The sequence below is a fragment of the Bubalus kerabau genome, chromosome 19, assembly GCF_029407905.1.
Source record: "Bubalus kerabau isolate K-KA32 ecotype Philippines breed swamp buffalo chromosome 19, PCC_UOA_SB_1v2, whole genome shotgun sequence".
Taxonomy (NCBI): domain Eukaryota; kingdom Metazoa; phylum Chordata; class Mammalia; order Artiodactyla; family Bovidae; genus Bubalus; species Bubalus kerabau.
Genome location: NC_073642.1, coordinates 7661135 through 7680452, shown reverse-complemented (window position 1 = coordinate 7680452; position 19318 = coordinate 7661135). Strand labels below are relative to the sequence as shown.

At 38.1% G+C, this 19318-nt stretch overlaps 1 protein-coding gene across 15 annotated transcripts in view; it reads left to right on the top strand.

The window, feature by feature from the left end:
* MEF2A (myocyte enhancer factor 2A) overlaps positions 1 to 19318 on the top strand; it is a 169113-nt gene that overhangs the window by 89557 nt on the left and 60238 nt on the right. For all 15 annotated transcript variants that reach the window (XM_055555864.1, XM_055555867.1, XM_055555863.1 and 12 more), the window contains one exon: positions 14515 to 14718. In XM_055555864.1, the coding sequence (XP_055411839.1) occupies positions 14545 to 14718 (174 nt within the window). In that variant the 5' untranslated portion in view covers positions 14515 to 14544. The remainder of the gene's footprint in view (positions 1 to 14514; positions 14719 to 19318) is intronic.

Below are 19318 nucleotides of genomic sequence, written 5' to 3'. Positions count from 1 at the left end.
CCAAGTCACTCTGTGCTGTTTCTTGACATCTATTGCAAGTCTTTGTGGTGACCCAAGCATACATCTTTAGTCTTTCCCATTCTGTTGTTTTCCTCTCTTTCTTTGCATTGGTTGCTGAGGAAGGCTTTCTTAACTCTCCTTGCTATTCTTTGGAAGTCTACATTACATGGATATATCTTTCCTTTTCTCCTTTGCTTTTCGCTTCCCTTCTTTTCACAGCTATTTGTAAGGCCTCCTCAGACAGCCATTTTGTTTTTTTGCATTTCTTCTTGGGGATAGTCTTGATTCCTGTCTCCTGTACAGTGCCACAAACCTTCAACCATAGTTCATCAGGCACTCTTGTCTATCAGATCTAATCCCTTAAATCTATCTCTCACTTCCACTGTATAATCATAAGGGATTTGATTTAGGTCATACCCAAATGGTCTAGTGGTTTTCTCCACTTTCTTCAATTTCATTCTGAATTTGGCAATAAGGAGTTCATGATCTGAGCCACAGTCAGCTCCCAGTCTTGTTTTTGCTGACTGTATAGAGCTTCTCCATCTTTGGCTGCAAAGAATATAACCAATCTGATTTCGATGTTGACCATCTGGTGATGTCCATGTGTAGAGTCTTCTCTTGTGTTGTTGGAAGAGGGTGTTTGCTATGACCAGTGTGTTCTCTTGGCAAACACTTTTAGTCTTTGCCCTGCTTCATTCCGTATTCCAAATTTGCCTGTTACTCTAGGTGTTTCTTGATTTTCTACTTTTGCATTGCAGTCCGCTGTAATGAAAAGGACATCTTTTTGGGATGTTAGTTCTAGAAGGTCGTATAGGTCTTCATAGAACTGTTCAGCTTCTGCTTCTTCAGAGTTACTGGTTGGAGCATAGGCTTGGGTTACTGTGATATTGAATGGCTTGCCTTGGAAACGAACAGAGATCATTCTGTCGTTTTTGAGATTGCATCCAAGTACTGCATTTTGACTCTTTTGTTGACTATGATGGCTAATCCATTTCTTCGAAGGGATTTCTGCCCACAGTAGTAGATATAATGGTCATCTGAGTTAAATTCACCCATTCCATTCCATCTTAGTAAACTGATTCCTAGAATGTCAATGTTCACTCTTGTCATCTCCTGTTTGACCACTTCCAATTTGCCTTGATTCATGGATGTAACATTCCAGGTTCCTATGCAATATTGCTCTTTACAGCATCAAACCTTGCTTCTGTCATCAGTCCCATCCACAACTGGGTCTTGTTTTTGCTTTGGCTCCATCCCTTCATTCTTTCTGGAGTTACTTCTCCACTGATCTCCAGTAGCATATTGGTCACCTGTCAGTGTGTGGAGTTCATCTTTCAGTGTCATATCTTTTTGTCTTTTTATACTATTCATGGGGTTCTCAAGACAAGAATACTGAAGTGGTTTGCCATTCCCTTCTCCAGTGGAACACATTCTGTCAGACCTCTCAACCATGACCTGCCCGTCTTGGGTGACCCCACACCGCATGGCTTAGTTTCGTTGAGTTAGATATTTCATGCAAAGATGGGTACAAAAAGGACAGAAATGGTAGGGACCTAACAGAAACAGAAGATATTAAGAAGAGGTGGCAAGCATACACAGAAGAACTGTACAAAAAAGATCTTCACGACCCAGATAATCATAATGGTATGTCACTCACCTAGAGCCAAACATCCTGCAATGTGAAGTCAAGTGAGTCTTAGGAAGTATCACTACGAACAAAGCTAGTGGAGGTGATGGAATGCCAGTTGAGCTATTTCAAATCCTGAAAGATGATGCTGTGAAAGTGCTGCACTTGCTCAATATGCCAGCAAATTTGGAAAACTCAGCAGTGACCACAGGACTGGAAAAGGTCAGCTTTGATTCCAATCCCAAAGAAAGGCAATGCCAAAGAATGCTCAAACTACCACACAACTGTACTCATCTCACATGCTAGTAAAGTAATGCTCAAAATTCTCCAAGCCAGGCTTCAGCAATATGTGAACTGTGAACTTACAGATGTTCAAGCTGGTTTTAGAAAGGGCAGAGGAACCGGAGATCAAATTGCCAGTATCCTCTGGATCATGGAAAAAGCAAGAGAGTTCCAGAAAAACATCTGTTTTTGCTTCATTGACTATGCCAAAGCCTTTGATGTGTGGATCACAATAAACTGTGGAAACTTCTGAAAGAGATGGGAATACCAGACCACCTGACCTGCCCTTGAGAAACCTGTATGTAGGTCAAGAAGCAACAGTTAGAACTGGACATGGAACAACAGACTGGTTCCAAATAGGAAAAGGAGTACATCAAGGCTGTATATTATCACCCTGCTTATTTAACTTCTATGCAGAGTACATCATGAGAAAGCTGGGCTGGAGGAAGCACAAGCTGGAATCAAAATTGCCAGGAGAAATATCAATAACCTCAGATATGCAGATGACACCACCCTTATGGCAGAAAGGGAAGAAGAATAAAGAGCCTCTTGATGAAAGTGAAAGAGGACAGTGAAAAATTTGACTTAAAGGTCAGCATTCAGAAAACTAAGATGATGGCATCTGGTCCCATCGCTTCATGGCAGATAGATGGGGAAACAGTGTCAGACTTTATTTTTCTGGGCTCCAAAATTGCTGCAGATGGTGATTACAACCATGAAATTAAAAGACACATACTCCTTGGACAGAAAGTTATGACCAACCTAGACAGAATATTAAATAGCAGAGACATTACTTTGTCAACAAAGGTCTGTCCAGTAAAGGCTATGGTTTTTCCAGTGGTGTCATGTATGGATGTGAGAGTTGGACTATAAAGAAAGCTGAGTACCGAAGAATTGATGCTTTTGAACTGGGGTGTTGGAGAAGACTCTTGAGAGTCCCTTGGACTCCAAGGAGATCCAGCCAATCCATCCTAAAGGAGATCAGTCCTGGGTGTTCATTGGAAGGACTGATGTTGAAGCTGAAACTCCAAACTTTGGCCACCTGATGCGAAGAGCTGACTCATTTGAAAAGACCCTGATGCTGGGGAAAATTGAGGACAGGAGGAGAAGGGGACACCAGAGGATGAGATGGCTGGATGGCATCACCGACTTGATGGACATGGATTTGGGTGAACTCTGGGAGTTGGTGATGGACAGAGAGGCCTGGCATGCTACTGTTCATGGGGTCACCAAGAGTTGGACACGACTGAGCGACTGAACTGAACTAAAGCATACATCAGGTAAATGTATTGGGAAAACAGAAGAGGAGACCTTGTAGCTGTCTTAAGACTGATTTGAAATCACTGCCAAAAAGAGGAATTCTAACTAAGTTAAAAAATTCTGGAAAATATGCCTTGTAGATCAGAATTGACCACAGGTAAAGAAAGGACTAAAAGTATATGCCCAAGCAAGTCTATAGTCTTGAAAAAGCAGCCATTTCAGGGAAAAGAGGGCAAGAAGGAAGGCAGAGGTACTTTTTAAAAATGTTAGGTAAATGGAAATGAAAGAAGATACACACACACACACACACATCCTTCAAGACAAAAGAATATGCAAAGGTATTTTAACTAAAGGACACAAAACTCTTTTCCGCATTGCCAGTACTCCCCCCAAAAGCCTTTCATTAAAGAGACCATACTTAACTTCTTTAAAAGGAGAGGTGCTCTTGAACTAAGAATATTTTCAATCACTACCCACTAACCGCTGCTAATTCTTTCTGTAGAAATTCAATGATGCAGGCAATCTTCTTCTATATCAGTTCAGTTCATTTCAGTTGCTGAGTTGTGTCCAACTCTTTGTGACCCCATGGACTGCAGCACGTCAGGCTTCCCTGTCCATCACCAACTCCCGGAGCCTTCTCAAATTCATGTCCATGTAGTTGGTGATGCCATCCAACCATCTCATCCTCTGTTATCCCCTTCTCCTCCCACCTTCAGTCTTTCCCAGCATCAGGGTCTTTTCCAGTGAGTCAGTTCTTCGGATCAGGTGGCCAAAGTATTGGAGTTTCAGCATCAGTCCTTCCAATGAATATTCAGGACGGATTTCCTTTAGGATGGACTGGTTGGATCTCCTTGCAGTCCAAAGGACTCTCAAGAGTCTTCTCCAACACCACAGTTCAAAAGCATCATTTCTTCAGCACTCAGCTTTCTTCACAGTCCAATTCTCACATCCATACATGACTATTGGAAAAACCGTAGCTTTGACTAGGTGGACGTTTGTTGGTAAAGTCATGTCTCTGCTTTTGAATATGCGGTCTAGGTTGGTCATAGCTTTTTTTCCAAAGAGCAAGCGTCTTCTAATTTCATGGCTGCAGTCATCATCTGCAGTGATTTTGGAGCCCCCAAAAATAAAGTCTCTCACTGTTTCCAGTGGTTCCCCATCTATTTGCCGTGAAGTGATGGGACCAGATGCCATGATCTTAGTTTTCTGAATGTTGAGTTTTAAACCAACTCTTTCACTCTCATCTTTTACTTTCATCTCCTATATAAACTGTTACAAAGAAAACAAAATGACATTTACAGCTATTCATGTGAAAAAATTGTTCCCCATACAATGAAGCAGTGGGGGAAAAAAACTGCTAATGACTATCCACGCTGAAATGAATTTCCTTAAACAAGTATTTAGGAGTGTTCAGACAAAAATCAAGATTCAGAATTTTGAATACTAAGAATGGAAATGGATTTTTATAAGAAAGCATGGGTGAAACAAAGTGATTAAGCTGATTAAGTCAATTGAAAGAAAGAAAAAAAGGTAAAATAATATTAAAACAAAGGCTAAATTACAAAGTGGCCAAGGAATATATACTCAAATGAATCTTTAATATTAATTGAAGGCAGGCAGGAACAGCTAAATGAATGAAAATAAGTAATGCCAAAGGGTTTGAGAGAAAATGGTTGAAAGGGAGATAAAGAAGATCCAACTTATGTATAAAAGAAAAAAAAATTAAACCATAGAACTGATATATAATTAAAGTTTTCATAAATAAGAGTCCAAGGATTAGGTCAGAAAAGGCAATGGCACCCCACTCCAGTACTCTTGCCTGGAAAATCCCATGGATGGAGGAGCCTGGTAGGCTGCAGTCCATGGGGTCACTAAGATTCGGATACGACTGAGTGACTTCACTTTCACTTTTCAGTTTCATACATTGGAGAAGGAAATGGCAACCCACTCCAGTGTTCTTGCCTGGAGAATCCCAGGGACGGGGGAGCCTGGTGGGCTGGCGTCTATGGGGTCACACAGAGTCGGACACGACTGAAGTGACTTAGCAGTAGCAGCAAGGATTAGGTTGACCTGCGGAGGTCAACTTTGATACATATCCTACTGAAAGTATTATAATAGGGTGTTTTTTTGGTAGTTGAATGAACTTTATTTTTCATTCTGCTACTGACTTTATCTTTGTAAAACTGGATCTGATTACAAAAGATTCATTAGTTTTCTTTTTTTTAGTTCCAGGAATTAATTTGTTTGTAGCGATTTTTCACATGGACAATCATGTCATCTATGAATAAAGACAATTTTGTTTTCTTCTAGTTTGTTTACATTTCCTTTCTATCCTTTCTTTTTTTCTCTTTTTTTTATTGGAGTCTAATTGCTTTCAAATGTTGTGTTAATATCCCTTGTATAACAAAGTGAATTAGCTATATGTTTACATAGATCCACTCCCTCTTGAAACTCCCTCCCAACCCTGCCCCATCCCACCCCTCTGGGTCATCACAAAGCACCAAGCTGCGCTCCCTGTTCTATACAGCAACTTCCAACTACTTACCTGTTTTACAGATGGTAGTGTATATATGTCAGTGCTATTCTCCCCATTCATCCCTCCCTTCTCTACATATCTATTGTCTTCTCTACATCTCCATAGATTTTAAGATAAAGAAAAAAAATCATCAGAGCTTCTGATATAAAACAAAAGCAAATTTGTAAGTACAGAGAATTAAACTAGCATCAAATTTTGCAAAATCAAGATACAAAGGAAGACAACAGAGCAGCATTTTCAATAAATGCAGGGGAAAATATCTGAAGGTAGGATTTCATTTGCAGTTAAGCTGTATTCAAATACAAAGATGTTTCAAGTTAAACCTACTAGAGCTCAGGTAATTCTGTACTCAAGAGCTATTTTATGCAGTCTAGTAGAAGATAAGCTCCATACAGCTGAGAGATGCCTGAGGAAATAAGGAAAAAGATCCTTGACCAATATTTAATATACTTAACTATAGATATAAGCCTAAAGCAACAATGGGGGCAAGGGTGGAACAATAATGTATTATATATTATTTATTATATATTACTTTGGTTTGAAAAAAACAAATAATGCAGCTGAGACATGGTAAGAAAGAAAAGGGAATCAGGAAAGTAGAACAAACGTACTGGTAATTATTTACTCAGTAGGTGGGAGTTAAAAAATATCACTAAGATTTGACACACCAAATAGTGAGGGCATGAAACATGAAAACAGAGACTAAGGGCATTTACAAAAGTTGTAACTACAAAGATAACCAGTAGAACAAAAATGCTAATCTTCATTGAATTTTTCTCAGAGAAGCAAACAAAACACATCATTTAGAGAAAAATAACAGGAAATATACATAATACATATAAATATTAATATTAAAGTACTAAAATATCAATGAAATCTCTATTATCAATCACATCAATAAATGTGAATGGGCCTAACTGTTTATTTAAAGGAAAAACATTTCCATTTAGTTCACAAGGTCCAAATATAGGCAGAAGGAGACACAATGGAATCTTTCTTCTTTTTTTTGGATAAATATTCTTTATTTATTTAAATTGATTTTAAAATGTTTTAACTTTTTTTTTTTTTGGTATCCCCCCTTTTAAAAATATAAATTTATTTATTTTAATTGGAGGCTAATTACTGTCAGGCGAGTGTATGCTCCTCTTTCTGTCTCGGCCACAACAAAGATTTGGAGCGATGGACATTAAAGCTGTCGGCATGTCACAGCTCTCGGGTCTTGGACAAACCATGTTATAGCTCTTAGACAAATCAGTGTTACAGCTCTATTTATTTAGAAGATAGCAGAAGAATCCATCCTGGAAGTGTGAGGGCATGCCAACCCAAAGACGCGAAAAACGAGAGTGGAGGAGCGGGCCAGCGCGTGGGAGGCGGGGTGGTGGGACGTGGAGAGAAAGAGAGGGAGAAAGAGCACACGCACGTGGAGGGGGGAGAGAGAGAGAGAGAGAAAGCACTTTGGCTCCTCCTTTTATATGTTTTTTCCTCCCCCTGGGCCTGCCCTATGCAAATTGGGCTTAGCCAGGAGTGCTGTTTGTTCTACCTGAGGTCTTCACTCAGGTCCTCGGACCTTCCTTTGTTCTATTTTTGCGGCCTTTTCCCTTCCTTGTCTTTTAGCCACTGCCATTTTGAAATCCTTTTCCCTATTCTTAACTACCCAACATTACTTGACAATATTGTACTGGTTTTGCCATACATTGACATGAATCCGCCATGGGTGTACATGTGTTCCCCATCCCGAACCCCCCTCCCACCTCTCTCCCCATCCCATCCCTCTGGGTCATCTCAGTGCACCAGCCCCTAGCATCCTGTATCCTGCATCGAACCTGGACTGGTGATTCGTTTCACATATGATAATATATATGTTACAGTGCCATTCTCCCAAACCATCCCACACTCGCCTTCTCCCACAGAGTCCAAAAGACTGTTCTATACATCTGTGTCTCTTTTACTGTCTCGCATACAGGATTATTGTTACCATCTTTCTAAATTCCATATATATGCATTATTACACTGTATTGGTGTTTTTCTTTCTGGCTTACTTCACTCTGTATAATAGGCTCAAGTTTCATCCACCCCAAATATCAGAAAGAAAGAGATGAGAAAAGGTATACCAAACAAATGAAAGCAATGAGAAAACAGATATAATCCTGATATTAAACAGTGTAGGGTTGAAGACAAAAAGCATTAAATGGAACAAAGAAAGATACTTTTCAATGCTGAAAGCTGTAATTCATCTTGAAGATGTAAGAATTAGGAATATTGATATACTAAATACCACCTTTTACCAAGCAAAAACTAAAAGAGCAACATAAGTGGAAACTAATAATTAGAGATACTTAAACACATTAGTCTTAGTATGAAATAGATCAAATGGACAAAAAATAATTGATGGTAAACCAGATCTAAGTGGCATAATGAATAAAATTGACATTAAGCGATATATTGAACACTACACTGAGAAAATAGTGTAACAAGTATATCTAGAGCATTCACCAAATTGATTAAGAATTACCTACCCAAACAAAGAAACAATAGTAAATTCTTTAAAGGAGAATATTAAAAACATACACTGATTACCAGGTAGTAAACCTAAAAATTGTGTTGTTGGGTTTTTTTTTTTTTGGTCTGTGCGGGGTCTTTATTTCTGAGCATGGGCTTTCTCTAGTTGCAGTGAGTGGGAGCTATAGTTGTGGTGTGCAGAAAAAGAAATAAGATTTTTATTTTGCACATTGTAAGAGTAGTAACATTTATATGAAAAAATTATGAAATTACTGAGAAGAGTACCTAAGAACAATGCTATTTGACTTACACATTCATGAGGTGTGGCTTGATGAGGAAAACAAAAAGTATTGGATCAGTTCAGTTCAGTCACTCAGTTGTGTCTGATTCTTTGCAATCCCGTGGACTGCAGCATGCCAGGCTTCCCTGTCCATCACCAATTCCCAGAGCTTGCTCAAACTTATCTCCATCGAGTCAGTGATACCATCCAACCATCTCATCCTCTGTCATCCCTTTCTCCTCCTGCCTTCAGTCTTTCCCAGCATCAGGGTCTTTTCTAAGGAGTCAGTTCTTCGCATCAGGTAGCCAAAGTATTGGAGCTTCAGCTTCAGCATTAGTCCTTCCAATAAATACTCAGGACTGATTTCCTTTAGGATGGACTGGTTGGATCTCCTTGCCGTCCAAGGGACTCTCAAGAGTTCTCCAACACCACAGTTCAAAACAATGTCAAAGAGTATTGAGAAGAGTCCCAGTTTCATAAAATGCTGACAAGATCCCTTATATGTATGCATCTAAATGTATATATGATTATATGATCTTGTACAAAAATGTGAGATGAAAAATACCAAGTTGAAAACATGGGTTAAAAGGAGCAAGCAAAACACATTATATTCCATATATACATTTATATAAAGTCATATATTTGTGTATTTGTATTTTAAGGACTTTTTAAAAAGATTAAATAATGATAAGAGATTTTTCTCTTTTTTTTTTTTAAAGGAGAGAGAAGGAAATAGAAAGATGTGATGTGAAGAGTGTTCCACAGAGAGGGGAAATAGCCAAGTTCCTAAGACAGGCAGTAGTAGCTGGTGGTTAAGAAAAACCCACACACTGTACACACCAGTGCAGCATAATGTTTGTGTGTGAGAGAGAGATGATATTTCATTTTGAAGCCAGATCGTTTATTTTGTTTCCTTAATGAGTTTGACTATTACTTTCAGTGCAGTGAAAAACTGTATAAACTCCTACTTATACATTTTGATTTATGATTCAAATATATCAGTCTGTCAGGTATGTGGCCAATAAACTGTAGGGTGCAATAGGTAAAGCAGGAAATCTAATAAGGTGATTTTATAAATAATTCACATGAGATACCATGTTATTTAACCTAGGGTGGTATAGTGGTGTAGATAGAAGTGGATTGATTTGGGATATGTTTTAGAGGTGGAGCTAACACAATTTACTGAAGAACTAGATAGAGTAGATTATTGTGATTGGAGAGATGAAGGATAACTCTTAGATATTTGCTTTTGTTTGAATGGATGACAGTGCCATTTGCTCAACTGGGGGAGACTGTAGAAAGAGCATATTTGTTACTTTTAAAATTATGAAGCTGGATAGCTGGATGCAATTACCTGGAAGGACTGTGAGGGTAAAGAGAAGGGATCCTTGATCTAAAGCTCACAGGCACTTCAATGTGTAAAGGTTGAGCAGAGGAAGACGGTATAGCTCTAAAGGCTGAGAGGAAGAAGTCATTCAAGTAAGGAAAACTAGGACAGTGTGGTGCCATAAACAATTTGAGAAAAAAATGTTTGAAGATTGAGAACATGGCCAACTTTGTCAAATGAGATATATGATAAGGAAAAAAAAGTGATCATTTACTTCAATCACATAAATTGAAGGTCAGTGTGATGATATTGGCAAGTCTTAGCAGACAGAATATGAGGACTGGAAGTCTGATTGCAGTAGGATGGGGAGAGAATAGGTGGTGAGAAATTAGAGGTGATAACTGTAGACATTTCTTTCAAATATTTTTACTCTGAAGTAGAGCATAAAGAAGGGCAAGAAGAAGGGGTGGTGACTGGAAAGGCAGCATGAAGTCAAAGAAGATGCTTGAGCATAAGTTTATGGCCTTTGATCTGACAGAGAGAAAGGAAACCATGATGAAGGAGGAGAATGCAGTATCTGGAAAAGACTAGAAACAGATGTCGGTAATACCAGCAGAGAAGGAAGAGTGTGGAAACGTACAGACAAAGCGGTTGGACAGATAGATTCGGTGATAGGAAGTGAGACAGTTGCTGCTTGCTTTGTTTTCCCAGTGGTTTGAAGCAGGGTGGCTCAGAGGGTAAAGCATCTGCCTACAATGTGGGAGACCCGGGTTCGATCCCTGGGTCGGGAAGATCCCCTGGAGAATGCAATGGCGCCCCACTCCAGTACTCTTGCCTAGAGAATCCCATGGATGGAGGAGCCTGGTGGGCTACAGTCCATGGGGTCACAAAGAGTCGGACACGACTGAGTGACTTCACTTCACGTATCAGTGGAGAGTGGATTTGAGGGAGAGAAGATAGGAAGTATCTCTACCTGGAGAATGGGCTTTGTTGTCATTCAGTCGCTCAGTCCTGTCCCACTCTTCCTGACTCCATGGTCTGCAACACGCCAGGCTTCCTTGTCCTTCACCATCTCCCAGAGCTTGCTCAAAGTCATGTCCATTGAGTGGGTGATGCCATCCAACTATCTCATCCTCTGTTGCCCCTTCTCCTCCTGCCCTCACTCTTTCCCAGCATCAGGGTCTTTTCTAATGAGTCAGATTTTCGCATTAGGTGGCCAAAGTATTGTAGTTTCAGCTTCAGCATCAGTCCTTCCAATGAATACTTGGGACTGATTTCCTTTAGGATGGACTGGTTGGATCTCCTTGCAGTCCAAGAGACTCGCAAGAGTCTTCTCCAGCACCATAGTTCAAAGGCATCAATTCTTCAGCACTCAGCTTTCCTTATGGTCCAACTGTCACATCCATACATGATCACTGGAAAAACCATAGCTTTGACTAGATGGACCTTTGTTGGTAAAGTAATTTCTCTGTTTTTTAATATGCTGTCTAGGTTGGTCATAGCTTTTCTTCCAAGGAGCATGCATCTTTTAATTTCATGGCTGCAGTCACCATCTGCAGTAATTTTGGAGCCTAAGAAAATAAAGACTGCCACTGTTTCCATTATTTCCCCATCTATTTGCCATGAAGTAATGGAACTGGATGCCATGATCTTAGTTTTCTGAATGTTGAGTTTTAAGCCAACATTTTCACTCTCCTCTTTCACTTTCATCAAGAGGCTCTTTTGTTCCTGTTTGCTTTCTATAAGGGAGCTGTCATCTGCGTATCTGAGGTTATTGCTATTTCTCCATATGTAGAGTACATCATGCACAGTGCTGGGCTGGATGAAGCACAAGTCGGAATCAAGATTGTCGGGAATAAGGAGTTCATGATCTGAGCCCCCGTCAGCTCCCAGTCTTGTTTTTGCTAACGGTATAGAGCTTCTCCATCTTTGGCTGCAAAGAATATAATCAATCTGATTTCCGTATTGACCATCTGCTGATGTCCATGTGTAGAGTCTTCTCTTGTGTTGTTGGATGAGGGTGTTAACTATGACCAGTGTGTTCTCTTGATAAATTGTTAGCCTTTGCCCTGCTTTGTTTTGTACTCCAACCCCAAATTTGCCTGTTACTCCAGGTTTCTCTTGACTTTCTAGTTTTGCATTCCAGTCCCCTAAAATGAAAAGGACATCTTTTTTGGGTGTTAGTTCTAGAAGGTCTTGTAGGTCATCATAGAACTGTTCAACTTCAGCTTCTTCAGTATTAGTGGTTGGGGCATAGACTTGGATTGCTGTGATATTGAATGGTTTGCCTTGGAAACAGAGATCATTCTGTCGTTTCTGAGATCACACCCAAGTACTGCATTTTGGACTCTCTTGCTGACTATGATATGGCTATTCCATTTCTTCTAAGGGATTCTTGCCTACAGTAGTAGATATAATGATCATCTGAATTAAATTCACCCATTCTGGTCCATAAAGTTCACTGATTCCTAAAATGTTGATATTCACTTTTGCTATCTCCTGTTTGACCACTTCCAATTTGCCTTGATTCATGGACCTAATATTCCAGGTTCCTATGCAATGTGCTTTACAACATTGGATTTTGCTTTTGCCACCAGACACATCCACAACTGGGTGTTGTCTCCACTTTGACTCAGACTCTTTATTCCTTCTGGAACTATTTCTCTGCTCTTCTCCGGTAGCATATTGGTCACCTGTCAATGTGTGGAGTTCATCTTTCAGTGCCATATCTTTTTGCCTTTTCATACTGTTCTTGGGGTTCTCAAGGCAAGAATGCTGTAGTGGTTTGCCATCCCCTTCTCCAGTGGACCATGTTTTGTCAGAGCTCTTCACTCTTACCCATGCGTCTTGGGTGGCCCTATACTGCATGGCTCATACTTTCATTGAGTTAGACAAGACTGTGATCCATGTGATCAGTTTGGTTAGTTTTCTGTGATTGTGGTTTTCATTCTATCTGCCACGGGGTCAAGTGCACTCTATATAACAGTCCTGGTTGCCGGTGACATGCTGGCATAAGTCCTTTTGAAGGAGGTGGCCATTATGCCATTATCCCTACCATAGTTTGGCCTTAGGCCAAACTACAGGGAGGGAACACAGCCCCACCCATCAGCAGAAAATTGGATTAAAGATTTACTGAACATGGCCCCGCCCATCAGAACAAGATCCAGTTTGCACAATAGCCAGTACCTCCCACCAGGAAGCTTCCACAAGCCTCTTATCCTTATCTATCAGAATGGGATAATGGGATAAATAAGCTAAGTTATAATGTCAGGCAATGTTAAGTGTTAGTTAAGATGTATGGTCATCAGTTTAGAAAAACAAGGGGGTTGTGGATGTTAGTGTGCATGCACATTTATGTTCCCGGTAATTATCAGCCACTTATATAAAGATAAAGATAATGGAGAAGGAAATGGCAACCCACCCCAGTATTCTTGCCTGGAGAATCCCATGGACGGAGGAGCTTGGTGGGCTACAGTCCACGGGTCGCAAAGAGTTGGACATGACTGAGCGACTTCACTTTCACTATATAAAGATAAAGGAATAAATGGGCAAAGAGTTGGACACCACTGAGAGACTTTCACTCGCTCACTCAGAAAGAGATGCTTACATGACACTTATCAGTGCATGGGGATGAATGACTTCGAGGTCCCCACAAGGAGAGTTTGAAAAGTGAAAGTCGGTCAGTTGTGTCTGACTTTTGCGACCCCATGGGCTATACAGTCCATGAAATTCTCTAGGCCAGAATACTGGAATGGGTAGCCTCTCCCTTTTCCGGGAATCTTCCCAACCCAGGGATTAAACCCAGGTCTCCCTCATTGCAAATAGCTTGAGCTTCAAAACATTGGGGGTTTTTAGAGAAGAAAGGAAAATTGAGGCGAGAATGGGAAGCAAAAAAGGACATATCTTCCAGACCCTTGAGTACAGGAGATGTAGTATTTGAAAAGAAACAAGTTAGTCTCTATTTGAGAGGGCTTCAGGTGACAGGTTTCAGTTAGAGAAATATTCAAAGGAGACTTTGAGGACATTGAGGAATTTGCTGATCTAGACTGTGAATTTTCATGGGTGAAATAGAAGGGATTGGAAAGGAGAGGAAGGATAATTTAGATTAGTGGATGTATTTTGTTGTTTAGGGATTGATGGATTCCCTGATGGCTCAGCGGGTAAATAATCCAGTGCAATGAAGGAGATACAGGAGATGCGGATTCAGTTCCTGGGTTGGGAAGATCCTCTGGACAAAGGGAATGGAGCCACTCCAGTATTCTTGCCTAAAAAATCCCTAGACAGAGGTGCCTGGCAGGCTACAGTCCATGGGGTCGCAAACAGTTAGACATGAGCAACTAAGCACACACACATGATGGATTACTTGAGGCAGGACTTGGACCTTCTAATGCCTTTTGAAGCCGGATGGTAAGAGGCCACTAGTTAGCTGTTTCCTTCTCTGGTTCTTTGCCCAGAGTCACAGCCAAGGATAAAGGAAGCCTCCTCAGGAGACTACTCTGTCAAGCCCTTGGAGGTACAAAATATATGTAGAATTGTAGTCCTTTGGCACAATGGGAAAGGAGACTCATGTGGAGTATGAAGCTAGGAAGTTTTTTCACCTTTGAAATCAGACTCATTATTAAAAGAGAACTCATCTTCAGGTAGCCTATATTCCAGTACTACTAATAACTTTTAATAAAAATACACTTTTTTAAATTTTCTAGGTCACTTTTACAAAGAGAAAGTTTGGATTAATGAAGAAAGCCTATGAACTTAGTGTGCTCTGTGACTGTGAAATAGCACTCATCATTTTCAACAGCTCTAACAAACTGTTTCAGTATGCCAGCACTGATATGGACAAGGTTCTTCTCAAGTATACGGAATATAATGAACCTCACGAAAGCAGAACCAACTCGGATATTGTTGAGGTAACAAATACGTCTAGTGATGCCTGAATTGCAGATAGTAATTAAATTAGATTGCTTTTTATAGCCAAAACATACATAAAAACATATCTTTTCTCTGAATTGTTTCTTAGAAGGATCTAATTATTACTATGTGATGACCCATTTATAAGCATATCCTAATCACCAAGAAAAAATAAACAAGGCTGATATAGTATGTACATCAATATAATGTAACATTTCATCTGTGATTACTTTTTTTGTTGTTTTTTTTGTCATCTGTGATTACTTTTTATATGAGTTTTAGAATTAATCTTGTAAGAAACTGTATTACTTTGGACAGTATGAAGTTTTAGTTTTTTTAATGTTTTAATTATTTCATTACCTCAGTGACTACCCACAATTTTAAACACTAATGAAATGGAAGAATTTATTCTGTTTTGTTTATAGTCCTTTAGTTGTGGGAGGAGGATGGTCCCTTTTTTTTTTTTTAATTTCTTTTCCTTCGATATCTCATAGTTCTACCAACCTATTTAGTGAAAATAAAGAAAAGGAGTTGTTTAGAATGATTTTAGTCCATTCAGAAAGTATTTTAGGAGAAAACCTTAAAAAGGAGAATCAGTATGCTTTTCCCTTTAATTCTTCCTGTTATAAAAGTCTTCTTATAAAAGATAACTTTCTGTGTGTATGTCTATAGCATTTTATACTAGTTTCGTATTTACTTTTATCTTTTTTGTTTATACTTAGAAGTTTTGTTTTATTTTTGTTCAAAACAGGTTTTTTCCCCCACTGCTTAAAAAGACGTCTTTAATTTTGTAATATTAGAAAACTATTTCAATAAATTAGAGATTTCCTTGGTTAAAGTACTGAAATCGTGGGAAATGAAGCAGAAATAACCATAAGAGAAGAAATGTGTCTCAATTTAGATTTTATTTCAGAAATTGAAATTAAGATTATTGTGTAGGGATCTAATTTATTTGCCTCCACACATCGTTATAGTTCTGAAAATGCATTTAAAATATCTCCCATGTTTTTCTGCCTTAACCATTCCTTTTGGACAGTAATTGATTGATTCTAACTGCCAAAAAAAATCTGCTACTTTTATTAGAAAAATCCTTATTTTTTAAATAATCAATTGCTTAAAATGGAAAGTAATAGTCTGATTACAGTTACAGTTCGTCTGTTGCTTGATGTGCCCACTGCTTTATTTGTGTCTCACTCCCTTCAGGGTCTGTGAAGCTTTTGATCTTGCTTTTGCTGATCACTTAAACTACACGGTTACATCTTTAACTAAACTCCTTAGCACAGTTATGTTTTTATCAGTTGTAAATTATTTTATATCATTTAGCTTTTATGGTAAATCTTATTACTTATGTGCAATATAAACTAGTAGACTCTTTCCTCGTTACATATCAGAGTGCATTTTGAATTGTAATTTTATAAATTAGGGAATCTTGATTTGAGTAAACTTCATAAGAGACTTTGTAACTGGATTTCTTTGAAACAGAAGGTATCCCTGGTGTTTAGTTTAAAATGACATCTTATTTTAAAAAAGTCTCTGTCTTACCAAAAGCTCCACTACCTTAAGTCAAAGAAAAAGAGTTAACCTTAATAAACAAATAGGTATTCAGACTAGTTTCGTTATGGAAGGCAACCACCTCCTTGACCCTAACTACTCTGCTCTTTCATTGCAGCAGTTTTTGGTCTTGGGTGCTGGAAGTTGAGGGTACTTCACACAGCCTAAAGCTTACTTCCTTAGAGAATATGAAGAATACAGGGTGATTTAATCCTCACAGAATTTTCAAATTACCTGAGTCTTCATCTCTGTTGTGGTCAGCAATGAGTGTAAGAGAGTAAATCCCATTCATTTTTTAGCACTCCTCCTATGTTATAGTTTGCTTCAGTATGAAAGAAAATATTTGCAGCTCAATTATCAATGGGCATTTTGATGATTTATTTTTTAATTGAATTTCTTAGACATAAGCAAACATGGATTTTACCAGTAGCTCTTTTTGAAGCTCTGAATTATATAAATACAAGACACATATGAATAAAAGAAGACGCATTGAATTATAAGGGATTTAATTTGTTGCGATAGGATAAAATTATAAAACTTAATGCACCTTTCTTGTATGTCAGTGTCTTACTGAGTTAATCTTCATAAAACTGGATGATTACCATTGTAAGACAGTCTTTCTTCCACATGTAAAGGTGATACCAACTACATCCTCACTAGTAGTGCAAACATACCTGAGTTCTTTTTATTGGTTGTAGTGATGGCTTTATACTAACGGAGCTACCAAGATTGTTGTGAACCAGACTTAAGTTAATAGGATAAGAGTAATGACAAAAACTTATACAGAGCTTCCTATGGGCCACTTTCTAAGTGCTTTACGAATATCTTAAGTATATTTTTAGAGTATCATTTTAAGTAACATTTAGACTTGTGTTTGTTTATTTAACAAACATTTTTGAGGGACTCCTGTATGCCAGGGACTCCACAAAGTGATTTTTAGATTTCAAAATCAAGCCACAATACTGTTTTTTTTCCCTACCTATAGTTCTGTAAACCACTGAAATATACTTTTACCAACTGAAGATTTTATATTAAACTTCTGACAAGTTGGTTCTGGACTCTTTGGCTATCTCATGTGGCTGAGTACATCAGCAGTAAATAGAGCCATGAACAGCTTCAAGTGATCTACTTTAGACTGTTTCCTTATGCAGTATAAACAACAGTGAGACTAACTGAAAACTTCATGAACAGCCTCTGAAGTCACCCATTTCCTGTTGCATATGATAGTTTTTAAAACTAGCAGGATTTTACTTTCCCCCATATTACTAAAATATTCTTTGACAGAATCTTGAGTATGTTAAAATGGAGTCTTGTGTGGATGCATTTCTATTCTATTGAATCTAACACACAGGCCCTTTTGGCATGTACTGTGTAGAATAGAGGGACGCGTGCCCTGTACTGTTGAGCACATCTACATAGTCTACGAAATAAGGACACACATGAAATTAAATCTAATATGTTTTCTGGGAGTGCTGTAGAATAAACACAGTAAAGTAGAAGTAGTTGGTATTTGAATATTGTGATGATAAACATAGGAGAACATGATACATTCATCTGCCTTCCAGGTTTTAACCACAGGTATTAGGAACACATATACAGAATGGTGTTTGTATCTTTGCTTTTCTTATTTCATATTAATTACATTTTAAAACTAGTCTCTTAAAATTTTAATCAGTTTTAACATTTTAATCATAGTTGATAAGAATTTTTTTCTTTATAGCTTATTAAAATCAACAGCATTTATGTATTTTAAGTTGCATTTAGGTATTTTTAAATTAAGGTTTGCAGTGTTGGATATATATATCACCTATAATGTGGTACATTCTTTATTAAAAAATGAGTTTTACTACCTTATTACGTATAGTTGATTAAAAAACATCAAAGATACACATTATATCTTTTTATTTAAGTCCACAAAAAAAGATGGCAGATTTTGTTTGGTCCTATCAAAGATAGTAATTTAACCGAAGATTCAAAGAAAATGTTATGACCCCCAAATCTTCTTTTCAGGATATTGATTTAAAAATTTGTGAACTTTATTATGCAATTTTATAAGAATATTAGATATAGCCTAGAGTATTAGAAACTACAAATGAAAATCACCAGTGTAATTAGTTGCCATTATTCATTCACATGTGTGTATAAATTGAATTTAAACTCAATAAAAGCCTAGACCATAGAATGGTTCTGCATCAAAATAAAAATTATGCTAAAGGAATGAAGTGAAGTAGCAGCTGCTACACAATAAATGCCCAAAATTACTTTGTAATGACATATCTTTCACTTTGCAGTATTTGCAATAATATTTGAAATATTAGGTATTTCTCCATGTAATATATTTAAAATAATGACTTGGTGGCATTGAACATTCAGTAAATAGTTAATGTGGTGATTCAGATCATTGTGCTGCCATTTAAGCATGTAAATACAGAAGCCATGACCATTTGTCTTTCTTATTAATATCTTGTGAACTGTTTCCAAATAGAGGTACTTTATTCATCACAGAATACTATATAGTATTAAAAAAATTTTTTCCCCCTTGCATTATATATTATTTGATCTTCATATCCAAGGTAAGCTTTTTCAGAAGCAGAAATTGAGAACAGAGTTAAATGACTTGCCTAGAGTCGTGTAGCAGTTTAATGGGAGAAGTGGGATTAGAACCTGGGTCTTTAACATTAACTCCTCCCTTTGTTCCCCAGTTTACCAGATCCATCGGAGCTCTGCAACATTTCACCATAAACAGATAAGATTTTATACATATACCAGTAATGTATTAACATATGACAAACATGAGTAAGTTTTCCTCAATAATGAACAGAAAATTAGTGAGATAATTGCATTTCTCAACGTACTCATTATGACCTGGTACTCTTCCAAGGGCTTTTATTGATATTATTATCTTATTGATGAGATGGTTAGATAGCATCACAACTCAATGGACATAAATTTGAGCAAACTCCGGGAAATAGTGGAGGATAAAGGAGCTGGCACACTGCAGTCCATGGGGTCACAAAGAGTCAGACACAACTTAGTGACTTAACGACA